At 36.4% G+C, this 16,148-nt stretch overlaps 2 protein-coding genes across 6 annotated transcripts; both read left to right on the top strand.

The window, feature by feature from the left end:
- The first annotated feature begins 1,337 nt into the window (after positions 1–1,337).
- LOC145205482 (choline/ethanolamine transporter flvcr2b-like) lies at positions 1,338–3,690 on the top strand. Its single transcript, XM_080078225.1, has one exon. The coding sequence runs from the start codon at positions 1,596–1,598 to the stop codon at positions 3,060–3,062; it is 1,467 nt and encodes a 488-aa protein (XP_079934351.1). The 5' UTR covers positions 1,338–1,595; the 3' UTR covers positions 3,063–3,690.
- Positions 3,691–5,381: 1,691 nt separating this feature from the next.
- LOC145204409 (uncharacterized) lies at positions 5,382–14,923 on the top strand. 5 transcript variants are annotated; one of them, XM_080076943.1, is made up of 14 exons: positions 5,382–5,668; positions 6,334–6,507; positions 6,898–7,034; positions 7,870–8,008; positions 8,725–8,966; positions 9,597–9,740; positions 10,198–10,269; positions 10,765–10,836; positions 11,662–11,784; positions 12,056–12,127; positions 12,827–12,940; positions 13,297–13,414; positions 13,827–14,066; positions 14,570–14,923. In XM_080076943.1, exons 1-14 carry the CDS (start codon positions 5,572–5,574, stop codon positions 14,776–14,778), a joined length of 1,953 nt encoding a protein of 650 aa, XP_079933069.1. In that variant the 5' UTR covers positions 5,382–5,571; the 3' UTR covers positions 14,779–14,923. The 5 variants fall into 5 exon arrangements, with proteins under 5 accessions (XP_079933069.1, XP_079933068.1, XP_079933066.1 ...); XM_080076940.1 differs by lacking the exon at positions 10,765–10,836 and having other exon boundaries at positions 5,557–5,668; XM_080076939.1 differs by lacking the exon at positions 12,056–12,127 and having other exon boundaries at positions 5,557–5,668.
- The last annotated feature ends 1,225 nt before the right edge of the window (positions 14,924–16,148 follow it).

Here is a 16,148-nt window from a genome sequence, read left to right as displayed (position 1 = left end):
ACCGTTTACCATTTATTTACTTTAGTGACATTTGCAGCCAATTTTCCAGAAATATTTAGCAACGTCTGTGTATTTATGTCCTCTTGTGGGATAATAGCTAGCATTTCCCAGGTCGGAGAGGAAGTTTCAATCAAGCAATTCTTCCTGTGCGTTCGTTTCCAAAATATGCGACACAGCAGTTGAATGCATAGATAGACTGAAGGCAGTGTAAGCCATCAGGACTTAAATGTCTCACATTGAAGGCTAAGGGCGTTTAGTACATACTGCTTAATTGCTCAACAAATTTTCATAGAGAACTAGCGCAAACGCAAATGTTCAAGCTTATAGCTGGTTTGAAGTTTGCGAAACGTTAATGAAGCCATACTGAAAACCAACATTGGTGTACTTAGAGTCTGGAAATTTGCTTTACCAAAGCCTAGTGGTGCCCAAACTATAAGCCATTGCCCAGCAGCGGGTCACCAAGACATTCATAGTGGGTCATAGAGCATTGAACTTGAGTTTTTGATAGTGATATGTTAAATAATGGTTTACGCAATAGTATATGACCGTATAATTAAAATATTTTTCAGTGAGGGGCCACAAATCGATTTTAAAGAGCTAATAGAATAAAAAAGTCTGGGAACCACTGTCATAGACAATAGCTGTTGCTGAATGAGTTTCAGAGGAAATATATTGTTTTGATTTTTATATACCGACAACAAAAGGTTTTCTCATAGCACAGCACACTTGTACAAATACATAGTGCTGTTTTCCCCTGCAAACGTAGCAACTTGAGTTCTTGATTGGGCATGTTTGTTTGGTGTTTAGACAGAATCACCCACAAAATGTACTTTATTGTACATGTATGTGTTCTCAACAAATTTATTATTCAGAAAGAATTATTTTTAAAAGGTTATACCTGCTTAAATTTTTTTTCCGACGCTTATGTTTAGTTACGAAATTGCTTGATTTTAATCTTTTAACTCTAAATTTTACTCTACCCTGATAGCCGCCTATGTCACAACCCCGCATGTTTAAAAAGACATTCCCTTCATTTTTCTTATTAAAACGCATTTAAAACGTGCCCAGGAAGTTATAACCCAGCTGTAGAGGACTGCAAAGTGGAGTTTTTAATAAAATGATAACAAAGTCCTTTTGTTGTAATAAATTGCAGAAGTTTGTTGATCAAAGTTGCTAGGTGTCTTTGTACACAAAGTCATAGCCTAGTTTTATCATTTAGCAAGTGTGGCTATTAGTAACTGATCAATATAACTTGAAACAGATGGAGTGTAAGTAAAGAGTAAACGCAAAATTACATCAATATTAGAATTGTAGTATAACAACCATGTGTGCAAATAGTACATGAGTTGTACAATGTATACATGATGTGTATTGCATTGTATTGGGTCGTCATAGTTGGTCGCAGCGCTGGCAGAAGCATGCGGAAATATGAACACACATGTATCGCAGCCTCGATGTGTCATCACTTATTCGTGCATGCTTGCAGAGTTCTGCATCACCACATAGGTAAACCATAGTTGAGCAAAACTCTAAAACTGGATATTGTAAAAAACATTTGTTGGAAGAAGATTGTTTGAAGATGTAAGACAATAACCATGAAAGAAGACAAAGAGTGCAAGGAGTTAACCAACTTGAACAACGATGCAAATTCGGAACCAAACATCACACGGATTTCAGTATTTAAGGTGCGATGGTTGGTCTTAGCAATCGCCACCTTTTTTCTAGTTGCAGTTGGATATAACCGAGCTTGCTTTGGAGTCGTTGACAACGTCTATGCACGATTTTTCCAAGTCAGCGCCGAAAATGTCGACTGGTTGACCTTAAGTATGAGCGCAGTCAGTGTGTTTTGCTGCCTCATAATTCTTATACTGCTGCCGTATTACAACTTCGGATTTCGGATATATTGCCTCACTACTTCTGTATGCATAGCTATAGCTTACGGCTGCCACCTAATGGCCGCACTTAGCCGCTCGTTGTTCTTGGTCAGCATGCTCGGGCAAGTTTCGATGGGTGTTGTCAACGCTGTTGCAATAACACTTGTGCCGTTAGTTGGCGCTCTGTGGTTTCCCAAAGACGAAGTAGCGACTGCTGTAGGAATCTGTCTTGGTGGCATCGATGTTGGCAATATACTCGGATTTACGGTTCCAGCTTATCTTCTAAATAACCAGGAACATTTGCCAGAGGATGAGTGGACAGAATTTATCCGAAGTCACTTGGTTCTCATCTTCCTTGTGTGCTTTACATTGTCTTGCCTTGTTCTTTTTCTAACTGTCGTTAAGGTTAAGGATGGCCCGATTTTGCCTCCAAGTTTATCCGAAGCCGTGAAACAGAGTATTTCAATACAAAGTTCACTAGATGTGCAGACGATATTATCGCGTTCAACATACTATTTTAAGATAATAGTTCACGACCGCACGTTTCTAACACTTGTGCTGTGCTTTGGAATCGTGGAGACATGCTATATGCTGGAAGTCTTAATGATGGCTGATATACTGAGAGCAAATCATAACGATATCACCTCTACAAGTGAGAGCAGTTTACGTGCATCTAACATACTAACAGTATATGCAGCCGGTGGTCTTATTGGTGGAATAGTCAGTGGCGTGCTGTTGGACCGAACAAAACGATTCAAATTAGTTGCGGTAGGAGCTGGCTTCTCCATGGCTTGTTTCTCGGCTGGGTTTCTAGCCAGCATTGCAACTCATAACGTTATTGGCTCGTTTGCAACAAACATGCTTTACGGATTTTTCAACGGTGCCTGTTACACTGCTTTGTACGAAATTATCGCTCAACATATGTACCCCTGCAATGAGATCGCTTTGGGAGCGTGGATCACATTTTTTGTCAGCTTTGCAGGCTTGGTTGTGCCTCTGTTGGGCCGGGTTATGTTTAACGCTTTGGCCAGTATAGGAGTTCTCGGTCTACAAACCGGAGTCTTGCTGCTGGCGACGATCCTAATTTCCTGTTTGCGGCCAAAATACGAAAGATACAGTGTTAATAGGACCGAAAGAGAAATCCCATCTATCACTACACCACTTGTGAAAAATACTGACGAGAGATGACTGAAGCCGTGATGTAAAAGAATACATATGTTGCTATGAGATATAGGATCACTTTATCGTTGGCAGACCAGACTGAAGCACAACGTTGCTAATTTCAAAAGGAGTTTATTCATAAGTTCTTTGATTAAAATTTGTAGGCCATGGTTGTCACTTTATTATTTATACGTCAATGTAACAGTTACATTTCATTGCCAGGTGGTTTTACTGCATATTTTTAGTCAACTGTCAAATTTGTCATGCCACTGTTTCATAATCTTTTGAGACGCACGGATTTCACTGGTATTTATTAGATTTTGTCATTTTACAGATCTCAATCGGTATATAGCGTTGTTGCGTGTTATTTTTAGTTTCTGTACCACTGCTGCACTTTAAAACAAAACACATTATCTGTAATTTTAAGGTTTCAGGTAAAAAGGCACACACGTGCGTTCCACTGGCGTAAAGACCAATCTTGTTTAAAAATGTTTTTTTTTGCCAAGTAGAAAGTAGTTTTGCTTAACATAAATTGAAAATCCACCATTTAACAACGCATTTTCTCTCACAATCACTTTTTACTGTTTTCTTTACGTTTTTGCAATACAGAGTTTACGTGAAATTTAAATAAAACAAGTTTTTTGAGAAGCTTTGATTTTTAAATCCAACACATTTGTTTCGTCGGTTTAGGTTTGATTTTGGTATAGCAAACCCGGTAGATATAGTCACGATAATTCTTAGTAAATTTGCTTTATCTCATCTGAGTTCCTCATTAAGTGATCAAGTACTTGGTTACGGGAGAGCTTTTGAGTGTTATTCACAACAAAAAAGGTTTAAAAAATCGGCAACTTTTAGCATTATTTTACTCGATCTCACTCTCTTCTTAAAAAAGAATCTTCTAGGAAATACTGATGATTCCCACAAAGGGTAAAATATACGTTGTGTTTTAAAAAACAGTTGTGTTGACTGATTCTGATATAGAACTACTGCTGCTTCAAGATCAATGGAATAGTCCATCAAATTACATACACGTTTATACAAGGAGTGCACAAGCATCGGCTTTACCGTCACATGGGCGATATCGCTATGTACATTGAATGTGTATATTTCCAGTCGTACTTTAAAAAGAAATTCAATTGGTAACTATTCTAAACGATTTTTTTGTCTGCGAAGTAACATGATTATAAATTGCACACTAACAAAATTAAGTAGACGTGAAATTTTGTTGTTTAAACGGTGACCAATAGCTTATAATTAGGGACATTTTCTACCAATAAAAATGCTAAAGATGATGTTAATTTACATTTACCAAAAGTTTGCATTTTTGTGGTTTACGTACATGCTAACGTAATAGCACAAACGAATCCTCTGGTGTAGTATTGAACGTTCCCGCCATTTTATTGTAGACAAATGCATTTGACGAGGCAGAAACAACGAAAATGTGATTTACACCGGCCATACTTGTCTGTGCGTGCATGGGACAGCGACAAACAAACCAATTATCACATGACGTGTCTTGTTTTCAAGCAAACCAAATTACCAAGAGCGCTTTCTAATCACTTGTCTTCGCCCTTCTAAACGTTCCTTCGAGACCAACCTACAGTAATTTGTTTGAAATTTGATGAAAAACATGAAATTGCTACTTTTAGCAATTTTGACTTGGTTTTGTAATTACATCTTAATCACGATGAAATTTCATCTATATTCGTGAAATTTAATATGTATGGACGAAATTTAAGTGCGTGTTTTGGAAGTTTTTTTGCTTTGACCTTTCAATAATTATCCACACTTGACAAATCTTAAAAATTCCAAATTTAAGATTTCAAGATTGCCAAAATTAAAGTTTGCAATGTGAAATTTTAAATTGTTCGCAACAACGTTTCTCACACAAAAAAATTGTAATTTTGTACTTTTGTAATTTTGTACTTTTACATAGCCAGTGTAATCGTATATGCAACAATAAGAGGACCATGTATTTTATTACCATTAGCACTATTCTATTCTTGGTAATACTGTGGACTAACTTTAAAAACAGCGAGATGCCTCTTTATCGCAAAAGTAGCAGGGTTTTATCAGGCTGTAATTTTCAAATACAAAATGTTGCAACTACCCTCAAGCAACGACGCGCGAATGGCCTTTGCAAGTAAAAATGCCGCCGGTATGACTTTATCATTCACACGATTTAGGATTTAAACCACGTTTTTGGTAAAAATGCATTTTTGATCTCCAAAATTTATTTCTAATGGTAAGGAACACTGATAAATAAAACAGTAAGCGGAAAAAATCTGATAGCAGCCATGAAAGAATTTCTAAGGACCGCAAGGGGCAAGATTAGAAGATTAGAACCGTTCTCGCTGTAACGTCGTGCACTACTAAGCCCCCTTTCGCAGCACAAATAGGAGTTGTGTTACCAGGAAGCAACCTGAAAAGGCGACATCCAAATCACACGAACTTGTCCTACAACGTGACACGTCATAATGCTTGGAGCTCCACCACACTCTTTCCCTTTATCTTTTATGCTCTCACTCGTCTTGTTATGATTTTTGACAAACCCCTGCGCGCGTATAAAGGTAACGGGGAGCAGACCGTTGTCATTCAAAGTCATAAGCTTTCTGGAGGACGAGTTTCAAAAGGTAAGAGATGTTTCTTTTTTATCGAAGTGCTGATTTTTCATTTAGGTCGCTTCCAGGGTAAAACTATATCTTTTACAGCAGTCTTTTTAAAAAACAACGAAACTAGATTAAGTGTTCCGTTTTAGCTCAAAATAACGTGAGTTTGAAACTTTAATGACGACCTATATATGATAAGAACATAAAATCAATAACCTCGGATTAGTTCACTAACGTATTTTCGAAAATCGTATGACGAGTTTCGTTAGGTTGTTCTGCAAGTTTCGCATTGCAAATATAAACAAACCATTTGGAGTTTTTCCCTGCGTCATTTGTGACATTTATTTTAATTAAATTGGCATTAGAAATCACCGTTTCTAAATGTTGAAAACCCAAATCTCCTTTTATGACAAGTGCCAAGTTTTCGATTCCCATTTTGCCAAATGTCGAAATTCAGCATAAAAGTAGAGAGTGATTCAGAAGTAATTTAATTAGTCGCAGACACTGTTCAGCAAGCATCTGAAGAACGTACCCATAAAGTACGAGAAACGTTAAAAGTGCACAAAAATTAGCAAAGTACATTGATCAAAAGACCGATTTACACACCGTGTGTTAAATAAGCTGGAAGAAATATATAACTTACTGCTATAATGCGTTTAAGAGTATCAAACAAAAGATTTTATTTGCAGAAAAGATGAAGAACATTCTGTTTTCTCTCGCTGTGTCTGTTGTTGTCCTGGCAACGGTTGGTTCGTCATCAGCTGCTCGTTGCAAACGTGGCATTCAGATTTGTAACGTCACAGATGACGTCACCGGACAATTTACGCTTACTGAATATAACGGATGCGTACAAATGTGTTGTGGTAAGTGTATGGCTAACTGCTTTAATACCAAATCTTAAAAATTATTCAAATCCCAATTTGGACCCAATAACATTTGCTAGAAGAAACCTCTCTGGGCAAACTAGCAATCAAAAATTTAATTTAGATTTTCCTATTGACTATAAGTAGCTGTTGTGTTTACTTGTATTAATTTGTATTAATAAAAAGAAGCTATTGCGTTTAGCCTACTTGACAAATTGGCTACCGGAGACTTAGAGCACTCTATGGTTTGCAGGTATTGCGCTTTAGGGCAGACCCTAATGATAAACAAGCTGGTACGGCATATTTGAAAAATAACCTTTTTGGCAATTATCGACACACAATGTTTCAAATTTGCAATCAGTCAGTAGAAATAATACGTTAATTTCTTAGGCGGAAAACTTTACGATCGTGACGCTTACTTCCAATGCTGTGGCAACAACGAACGGGGAATTCCATACAACGACAACACTCAAATGTGCTGTATGTGGCAATACGGAAACGAATACGTTATCCACAACAAGACCCAGGTATGAAACATTCTTTCCAAAAAAAGAAAAACTGTCACAAAATCTGATATATTATATCTTTTAACCTAATCAAAAACACATTTTTTTTGTTTTTGAAACTAAACAGAGCTTTTAATAGGTATATTTACAATTATTTTACACCAATTTTGATATAAGTTACGTTTTCACAGTTGACTGCGCTTAGCTAGGTGTTAAACCGCCCTAGTATGTTCAAGTGAATACGTTATGGGGTAAAATTTCGTCATTTCGACCACTGTATCTTTTTTGAAATTCATTTGTTTGTTAAAAAGAGTTTTCCTAACATGGAAGTGTAAACCAACACTTCTGCTTAAATTCACAGCCTGGGGCAGAATTGTGGCATTTCGGGTTTGTTTGTGTAACGTTCAAGGGCGTTTTTAATTTGGTTTTAATTTCTTCTAAAAAGCGTTTGAAAAAATGATTCATGATACAAACAATGAAACATAGCAGTTGTTTAAAATCCGTTTTTCATTGATAACATAGTTTTAAGTTGGTGTTTGCAATGCTAGTCAAAATTTGTTTTTTATTATTACTATCAATCTTTTGGATAATTTAAAAGCAATATTTTGTGCTTTTTATGAAACTGTTTATGAAAGCTTTAAAAATTTTATGAAGAGAAACCCTTTGAATTTAAATCGTACCATGAGAAGTTTCTTATATCGTATCACGATTATTATGGCAATAGAATAGGTTTTTTGATTCCCGCAGTAGTCTTAATTTTAGCCAATTCTTAAAGTGCGGAATGGTTTGAAATTATTTGTCCTTGCACGTCGGCGTAGAGTGCAGAAATTTAAAATCAACTTATTTCGATTTGTAGGGCGCTTGGTGCTGTGGCAGCGAGTTATTTGACCCAGCTGAAAGCCCGGGCCAGTCCTGCTGTAACAGTTGGACAAACAAGCCGGCTATTTTCTCATCGACTACTGAAATGTGCTGCGAAGGACAAGTCGGATTTTCAGGTAAGAAATGTTAAACGTCCTGTATAAGTGAAATCAAGCAGAATCAGTCTGTGCTACTTTAAGCTCGGGGTTGATGGTTTTCTATACAGACAAATGAACGAAATTGTTGTGGCTTAATTATGATTGTACGCATAGAAGATTTTTATAATGTGCTTTTTGAACGATAATGTGCTTTTTGAACAAACGATTTTTGAACGAGGAAACCAGATTTTTTAGCTGTAATTTATTGGTTTTATAAGGGTCCTTAAACTTCTTTATAGCTCAAAAACGTAGTGTGTGTTTTAAGTAGTGATGTACCGAATCGGTTAAATTTCGAAACCGAATATTCGGCGGTTTTGCTAATAAACAACGCGTTTGACATGAAAAACATAAGTTTATCTACCAGGCATTTTGCGCAGAATAGTTGTGTTTCGTCCTTATTTTAGTTCTGTTGGGTTTAACGTTGCCTCAAAAAAATAATTGCCAACCTGCCAATGCATTACTGATTTTCTGTCTATCTACCATTATAACACTTAAACCGTTCCATTGGAATGTTTTTTGACTAAACGCTTTTTAAAAGGGTGAACATCTTCGTGACTTTAATGTCAACCCGAAAACATGTATTGGCATTATATCCAGTCTAGCAGGTTTGGCAACCTTGGTTAACGCGTTTTATCGCGATATCAGACACGCTTGTTTTCCTATCGACCACTGAACTTTCCAAACACTATTCTCAGGTGACACCGCCTACACATCTTGCTGTGGTGCCATTTCATATGACCGTAGGATTGCGTCCTGTCCCTGCCACGACGGACAGGTGCAAATAGGTGCCTCTGAACTCACCGCGGCTTGCTGCCAAAACAGCGACGGCACCAAGGCACCTTATAACACTGAAACCGAGGGATGCTGCAATGGGCTTGTTTATGATAACAGCCTGCAGTTTTGTTGTAACGGACTTGTGGGAGAAGTAGGCACAGAGGTGAGTTAGTCAAACGTCACGGTGCATATTTTAACGGTGGTTTGTTTGAAAAATAATAAGGCACTATTATATAGTGCATAATTTGTTCTATGATAACCACCCGTTTTCAGCATCTTTCTTATAGATTTAAAAGAAAATGTTGAAGTAAACTTTTTTACTTTAGTATTAAACAAATTGCCAGCGAAGTGGAATAAAACGAATTTATTTTATTCGGCCAAAAACAAAAAACATTGATATTTCATTGATGATGACAAATGTTTTTTGTCGAAACGTTTGCTCAATAAAATAAATACGTTTCTTCCACTTCGCTGGCAATTTGTTTCATACTAAAGCTACTATTTAAGTCCGTGTCTTGTGTACCTAACCTTTTTACTATTTTTAATGTACTGTATAACTGACTGTTTTTCTTGGTCCCTTTAGTGTCCATTTTAGAAATAGTTTTTATTTTTTCATTTGCACAGACAATAACCACAGTGATTGTTCAAACGTATGCCTACAATGTATTCGCTATATAGATACCTGATAACATTTTTTGCAATGAAGCCCACTTCAAGATTTCAAGTTGTTTGTTTTTTTGTTTATGATTGTCAGTATATTACAGTTAACTTCAAATTTGTTTTTGAATAACAGGTATGTTGTGGAGACTCAATTGCATCGAAGTCCGCAAACCAAACCGGTTCTTCATGCTGTCTGTTGAACGACGGAAGCACCGTAGTTTACGATCCCACACAGCAACTTTGTTGTGGAGGAGCTCTTGTGGATAATCTTGGAAATGTAAGTGGCACCAATATATACTTTAGGGTACTTAAAAAGCTTTCATAGGTAAATGTGTATGTGTAAACTTATGTTATAAACTTATTCAAATAGAATCATAAAAATATGATTAATAAACATAATTGTAAAACATACATACGATAGTTGACAGATAAACACATTCGGAGCTAACATCAAGTCAATAACAACTGTACCTTTACTGCTAATGAACAGATTGAATGCAAGGACAAGCAATGTTCCACTTGTCATATGGACAAAATCAGTTATGCATAAAACTCAGTTAAGCATAAATACTTTTAGAACTATTTACACTTCAACACTAAACTTCCTGAAACACTTGGTCCTATTAGTTGGAACAAGGTAAAACCCACCTACAATGTGGTAAATCAGTATGTGTTAAATTTCCCTATAGTTTCTGTATTTCTCCACCCATGGTGTAACAATATTTTTCGTATAGCTCGGGGACCGGTGTTGTGGAAACGTTGCTTACAACAGTTTGACCCAGTCCTGTTGCGAAGGAATTGTCACTGTGAGTTGCACGCGCTTGAAGCATGTCGCAACTTGTAACTTACAAAATAGTTCGCATTACCAAATGTCTCTTACTGTCGATGTCATGGGTTTAAGACGGTCATCAGCCTTTACTGCAAAAATTGCTTTTTGAAAAAGGTTTTAGACTGGAGCTGGTATCAAACAAATAATTATTTGAAATTTTTAATTATTTGAAAATTATCAAATAATTTTTTACACAATTTTAAATGATTATTTTGAAGCGGTCGAAGCTTTATTGAGCAGTGGCGCCATGTCAGAGTCATGTTAGAGCGTGTGAGAGGTAGAACAATGCGATACCGGCGTTTATAAATAGGCAATAGCGATCAAAACAAAAAGGGAAATAGCACGTTTCAATTCGCATAAGCGAACACGGTAGTGAGGTCGCTACAAATTGAAATGTTTAATGTTTTGAAATTTAATTAAAAAATTGTTTTCGTATTTCTCCATCCATAGTATAACAATATTTCACGTATAGTTCGGGGACCGGTGTTGTGGAAACGTTGCTTACAACAGTTTGACCCAGTTCTGTTGCGAAGGAATTGTCACTGTGAGTTTCACGCGCTTGAAGCATGTCGCAATTTGTAACTTACGAAATTTATTCATATTGACAAATGTCAGTCATGCGAGGCTCTTACTGTCAATGTTATGGGTTTAAGACCAATGACGGTCATCAGTCTTTTTGCAAAAAATGCTTTCTCAAAAAGGTTTTGGACTAGGGTGGTTATTAAACAAATAATTATTTGATTATTTGACATTTTTAATTATTTGATAAGTTATCAAGTAATTTTTAACACAATTTCAAATATTCAAATATTTTTTTAGTAAACCTTAATGTAGGTGCACTATTAATTTAATTAAACATATTGGTGATATTTTTATGAAATGGAGATTAAACAGAAGCATGTGTTTCCAGTCTTAAATACACATTTCCCAAAAAATATTGGGCAAAAAGCATGGTAATTTACTGTACATTTCAGTATCAATTACACCCAGTAACAATTAAGGTTATTCAAGTGATTAGAAAGTTAAAGATCATAGTTTAATTAACCAAGTGTTCAATAGAATGCTCTTAAAGAAGTGAAACAACACTTGGAAACACACATGGTTTCTTAAGGAGAATAACTGAAACATATCTCTCATATTTTTATATTTTAAACAGAAAAAAAATCGTATAGATTTGATGACTAAGAGCGCACAACCACATTGCAATTTTTGTTTAATAACTTATTCTGATTTAATGGCGGCTGTGGGGCATACATCTCAGGAATTTAAATTTATTTGAATCATTTGATTAGACAAAAATTCCAAAACCTTTAACAGTCCTATTTTGGACTCTGTATTTTTAAGTGCAATATATTGTCTGTACTTGCAGGACGCAGCCGGACAAATCTGTTGCAACGGTAACGTGTTTGACACAGAAACAGCTGGTGACGCTTGTTGCAATGATGTCCCATATTTCAGCTCTGATTCTACTTGTTGTTCCGGCGAAATCCAGGTATTATGATTTTCCCATGTTAAAATCCAGATAAGTTATTATAATTATCCCAAAGCAGACATACGTGCATAATTGTTGTAAAAAATATGGTCCTATTATTTGGAACTAGGTAACACCGACCTGTTACAAATGGCTTCCCTTTAAAAAATAGGTTTAACATTGTAAGTAACTGGGATTAAACAATTCTATAATGTGGTAAATCAGTCTGTATTAAATCATACTATTGTTTTCGTATTTTTCCACCCATTGTATAACAATATTTCCCGTATAGCTCGGGGACCGGTGTTGTGGAAACATTGCTTACAACAGTTTGACCCAGTTTTGTTGCGAAGAAATTGTAACTGTGAGTTGCACGCGCTTGAAGCATGTCGCAATTTGTAGCTTACGAAATCGATTGATATTGCCAAATGTCATTCACAGAGTGTAACTGATGTGGCTTTCACATCACTGATGATGCATGAGCATTTGCCGAAACGTTTGAAACATAAAGCATGTCGCTTTTTACGTCGATATGGGCCGTTATTTTCACCATTAAATCATTCATAGATGTTCTTACTGTCGTTTGTTTTACTCACATGTCACCGTAAAAGGAGAATATGTGCTCATTTAGACATTTTTGTATCCGCATGACGCTTCTTTGCATGGCTTTAATCACTTAACCAAGTGGCAAAGTGCAACATGTTTTAAATCCGCTATACGACGGTATGGAGTAATCGACATGCCCAAAATATTAAATTTGCAATCTCGGGGAGGAACTTGGTTTAATGGTCTAGTTCGCTTGACCCATCTACAGACATAAACACCTTAATCGGGATTCGGGATTCGTGGCCTGGGCCGTCCTGGGTTAGAAATAAAAAATATGTGCAAACTCAAGGCATGGTTTTATTTAAGCTTTAGCAGCTTAATATTACAACAAGAGAGTTTGCTAACAATCAAACGCATGTTTTTTATAACATTTTAAGCGGCTTCATATTAAAGAGTTTGAAGACGACATGAGTGTTTTAAATTGATCCTTATTAATTTGTGCGTTTTGTCTTTGTAGCCTTCCGTGTACATATATCCTTCATGTTGTGTCAATGCAACCTTTGACTCCTACGTGCAAACATGCTGCGGAGGAATTGTGTACGACAATCCGGAAATCATATCAACTATCACTGTAAGTGCACAATGACTATGACTTTAATTGTCCTCATTGTAACTTATAGAAAGCTTTGTTTCTCTCAATAAACAAACCTCTGTTGAATTTTTTTGAATTAAGTTGCCGTTTCTTTGTACATTTTCATGCATATTGTCTGTTTAAATTTTATGTAATTACGCTTTACGTTTATATGTAAATTTTACACTACGACATATAGTAACCCTTGGGAACTTACACAGTTATCTTTGTACATATAATACAATATATGTTTATGGTCGAAATGGTTCCAAAAGGCTCTAGCCTGATGAATTTATTTCCAATTGCACCGACCAAATGTGTCTTTCTGTATTTAAAAAACGTTTTCATTTCTGCAGGGTGAAATTGAAGTAAGCCATCAGACCCGATGCTGTGGCGATTTCTCTAATGACCAAACACTGCTACCTTACGATTACGCCACAAGCACATGCTGCAACGGAAACATCGTCGATCTAGGTAAAAAAACATCGGTACAAAATCTTGATATTTCAAGTGTAACATAAAGCATTCCTTTATCCAAACTTGCAAAACCACATTGTTAAGATATTTGGTCGTTTTGGTAAATTTGAAATCAGCAATGGTCGTTATGATAAAATTAAATGAATACGTTTTGGCATTGGGTGAAATTTTTTTTCAAAACGCTAAAAATCTATAATGTATTTTTTCACCGTATACATTGCATCTAAAATTCCCTTTTTTGAGAGAAATTATTTTCTTTAGGCGTTTATTTTGAGCTTCTTTACATTTCCAAAACCGTCTTTTGAACACAACTGTAAACCTAGTACTGTAGTACCGTCCTCACTCAAGTAACATTTCATCATCTAGTTCACCCCCAACTTTAACGCTAAATTTTTTATGTCGGTTTCAGGAGGCCTAGACCCATCTTTGATTGAATGCTGCGGTGGTGAAGTAATGAACACAGAAATATCAACGTGTTGTGAGGGTGTAGTAATCAACAAAGAAACATCAACGTGTTGTGAGGGTGCTGCTGTTGATCGTTGGTATGGAGATGCTACTGGTTGTTGTAATGGAACGGCTATGAACTTAACTGACAGCATTTGCTGTGGAAACAATGTGATTGCAAATGATGCAAACACCGAATGTTGTGGTAAGTAACGCCCTGTTTAATTTCTATCTGATTTTAATGGCCGTGGGAATGAATCGCCGTTTAAAATATATTGCAAACTACAGAAAACCTCTCCATTTCAGAGTTATTAGCGGGTCTGAAATCCGCCTTTTTAACAATAAACTCAGCCTTAGGACAAAACAATAAGTTTACTAAAGTGAAATTACCACACCAAAGTGGCCTTTAGTGTAACGTCAAGTCTGAATCAAACCGCTTTTATTCAAACTTAATCGCAAACCCGAGCCGACTTTCGGCATGGCCCAAGCTTTTCAAAGCAATTTTGTGACCTAAAACTACTGTTGTAGTCTCGTTTTTTTGTTTAACTTTTAAAAAGTTCTAGGCGACTGCTAAGCAGGACTAAATCGTGTTACATGAGTGTGCATAGCTTAATAATCTCTTGGCTTGGATATACTAGCTGCTTGTTCGCCTCGTACAATTCATTACAAACTAGAATTCAACTTACAACATACGTTTTCTTATTACAGGGTCAACCGGTATGGACAGCACTTTGTTTAAATGCTGCGATGGCGTCCCTCGTTCATTGAACGGTGTTCCGGCAGACAAGGCAATTTGTTGTGGTCAAGGCTGTATTGACGGTACACAGTATTTCTGCTGCGACGGCAAGCAATACCAAAAAGGCAATCCGGATGGCATTGACGTCAGCGGCTTGACATGTGACTCGTTGTTCCCCTAGTGGCTCCTTTTATGTGTTTCATTGAAGGCTTTTGGTTTTCGTTGATTATTCGTATTGTTTCTCGTTGATTGATTGTACTTTTACGCGTCTGTGTGTTTTATTTGAACTGCGGCCTAAACGTGAAATACACGACTTTTACCCTCTAGTTTATCAACACAGTCAGTTGGTGGACGAATTTGTAGATGCAATCTAGGTTTTCCACAGCCCAGGACTACATGCAAAATGAAACTGCCCAGTTTTTTCAAACAATGATCAGTTTGTGGCATCGAACAGATTTGGTGAGGCATGGCTTTCCAGCCTGTTACTCCCAACAAACTGTATTGCCCTAATCTAGATTAGCTCATAGGACCAATCTCCTATCACAAGCTGCACTGATGAGACATTTTAGGTAGAAACGGAGTGCATTGTTTGCAAATTACTAGTAATGTATGGACGTGTTGCCTTAGTGAGCCATGTTAATCTTTTATGATTTGAAAATTACCGTCGTTTTATTGCGCAATCCAGACATAATCAACCGCTGACAGTTTTTCTTGCTCCAATAACTGTTTGCAAACTGACACACAAAAACAATTACAAAGCGTGTTTATTCATGACTAACGTTTTCTTAAGACGATGAGAGCTCGACAAATTATAACAAGTATAAAAAATCTGCCATCCAATCTTGTCCTTTATTCCGTCTGTTCCACAATTTAAGTATTGCTGCCGCTAAGGTTTACATAAGTATCTTTGGCAAGCTGCATCGCAGCCTTAAATAGCTCGGAAGTATACATTACGTTTAGGTGACTTGGTTCGCGGTTCGGAAACTAAGGTGGAAAGGCTACGTTTGCTGAATTGGGTCATTTAGAAAAAAAATAAGTTAGTAAAAATTGTTGTATTTTTTGGGTCAACCATGATAAAAAAACGTAAAATATTTTTGTTCTATAAAACTAAAATTACATATTTTGTAAACTTTTATTATTATTTCAACCTTTGCCTGTGATAAAAAAATCACATCCGGTAATCACACAAACCTCGTTTGTAAACCGCTTCAATCTTACATGTCAAGCATCCTAAAACAAAACTAGGTAATATACTACAAAAAACGACACATATTAATAAGACATTGTCTTTATATTACTTACTTTATTTCATCCGCATGTTTTTGAAGTGTTTCAACATCCCACCCCGATACAAAGTACTTAAGTTTGCCCCACACACTCCCACAGGCATCTAAAACGAACAAACTACCTGGTTATAAGCAAACTATTTTTTTTTAAAGTCAATCACTTCATATACTTTGTTTGCAGCTAACACCTCGGTGCTAAATTACTTTTTTTAAATGCTGTATGGATTTCGCCAAAAACGTTGGCTTTTCATGAAGGAAAATCTGT

Source organism: Phallusia mammillata, chromosome 8 (genome assembly GCF_965637545.1).
Source record: "Phallusia mammillata chromosome 8, kaPhaMamm4.hap1.1, whole genome shotgun sequence".
Lineage (NCBI taxonomy): Eukaryota > Metazoa > Chordata > Ascidiacea > Phlebobranchia > Ascidiidae > Phallusia > Phallusia mammillata.
The sequence above is the reverse complement of the archived record's forward strand: the minus strand, read 5'-3'. Positions and strand labels throughout refer to the sequence as shown.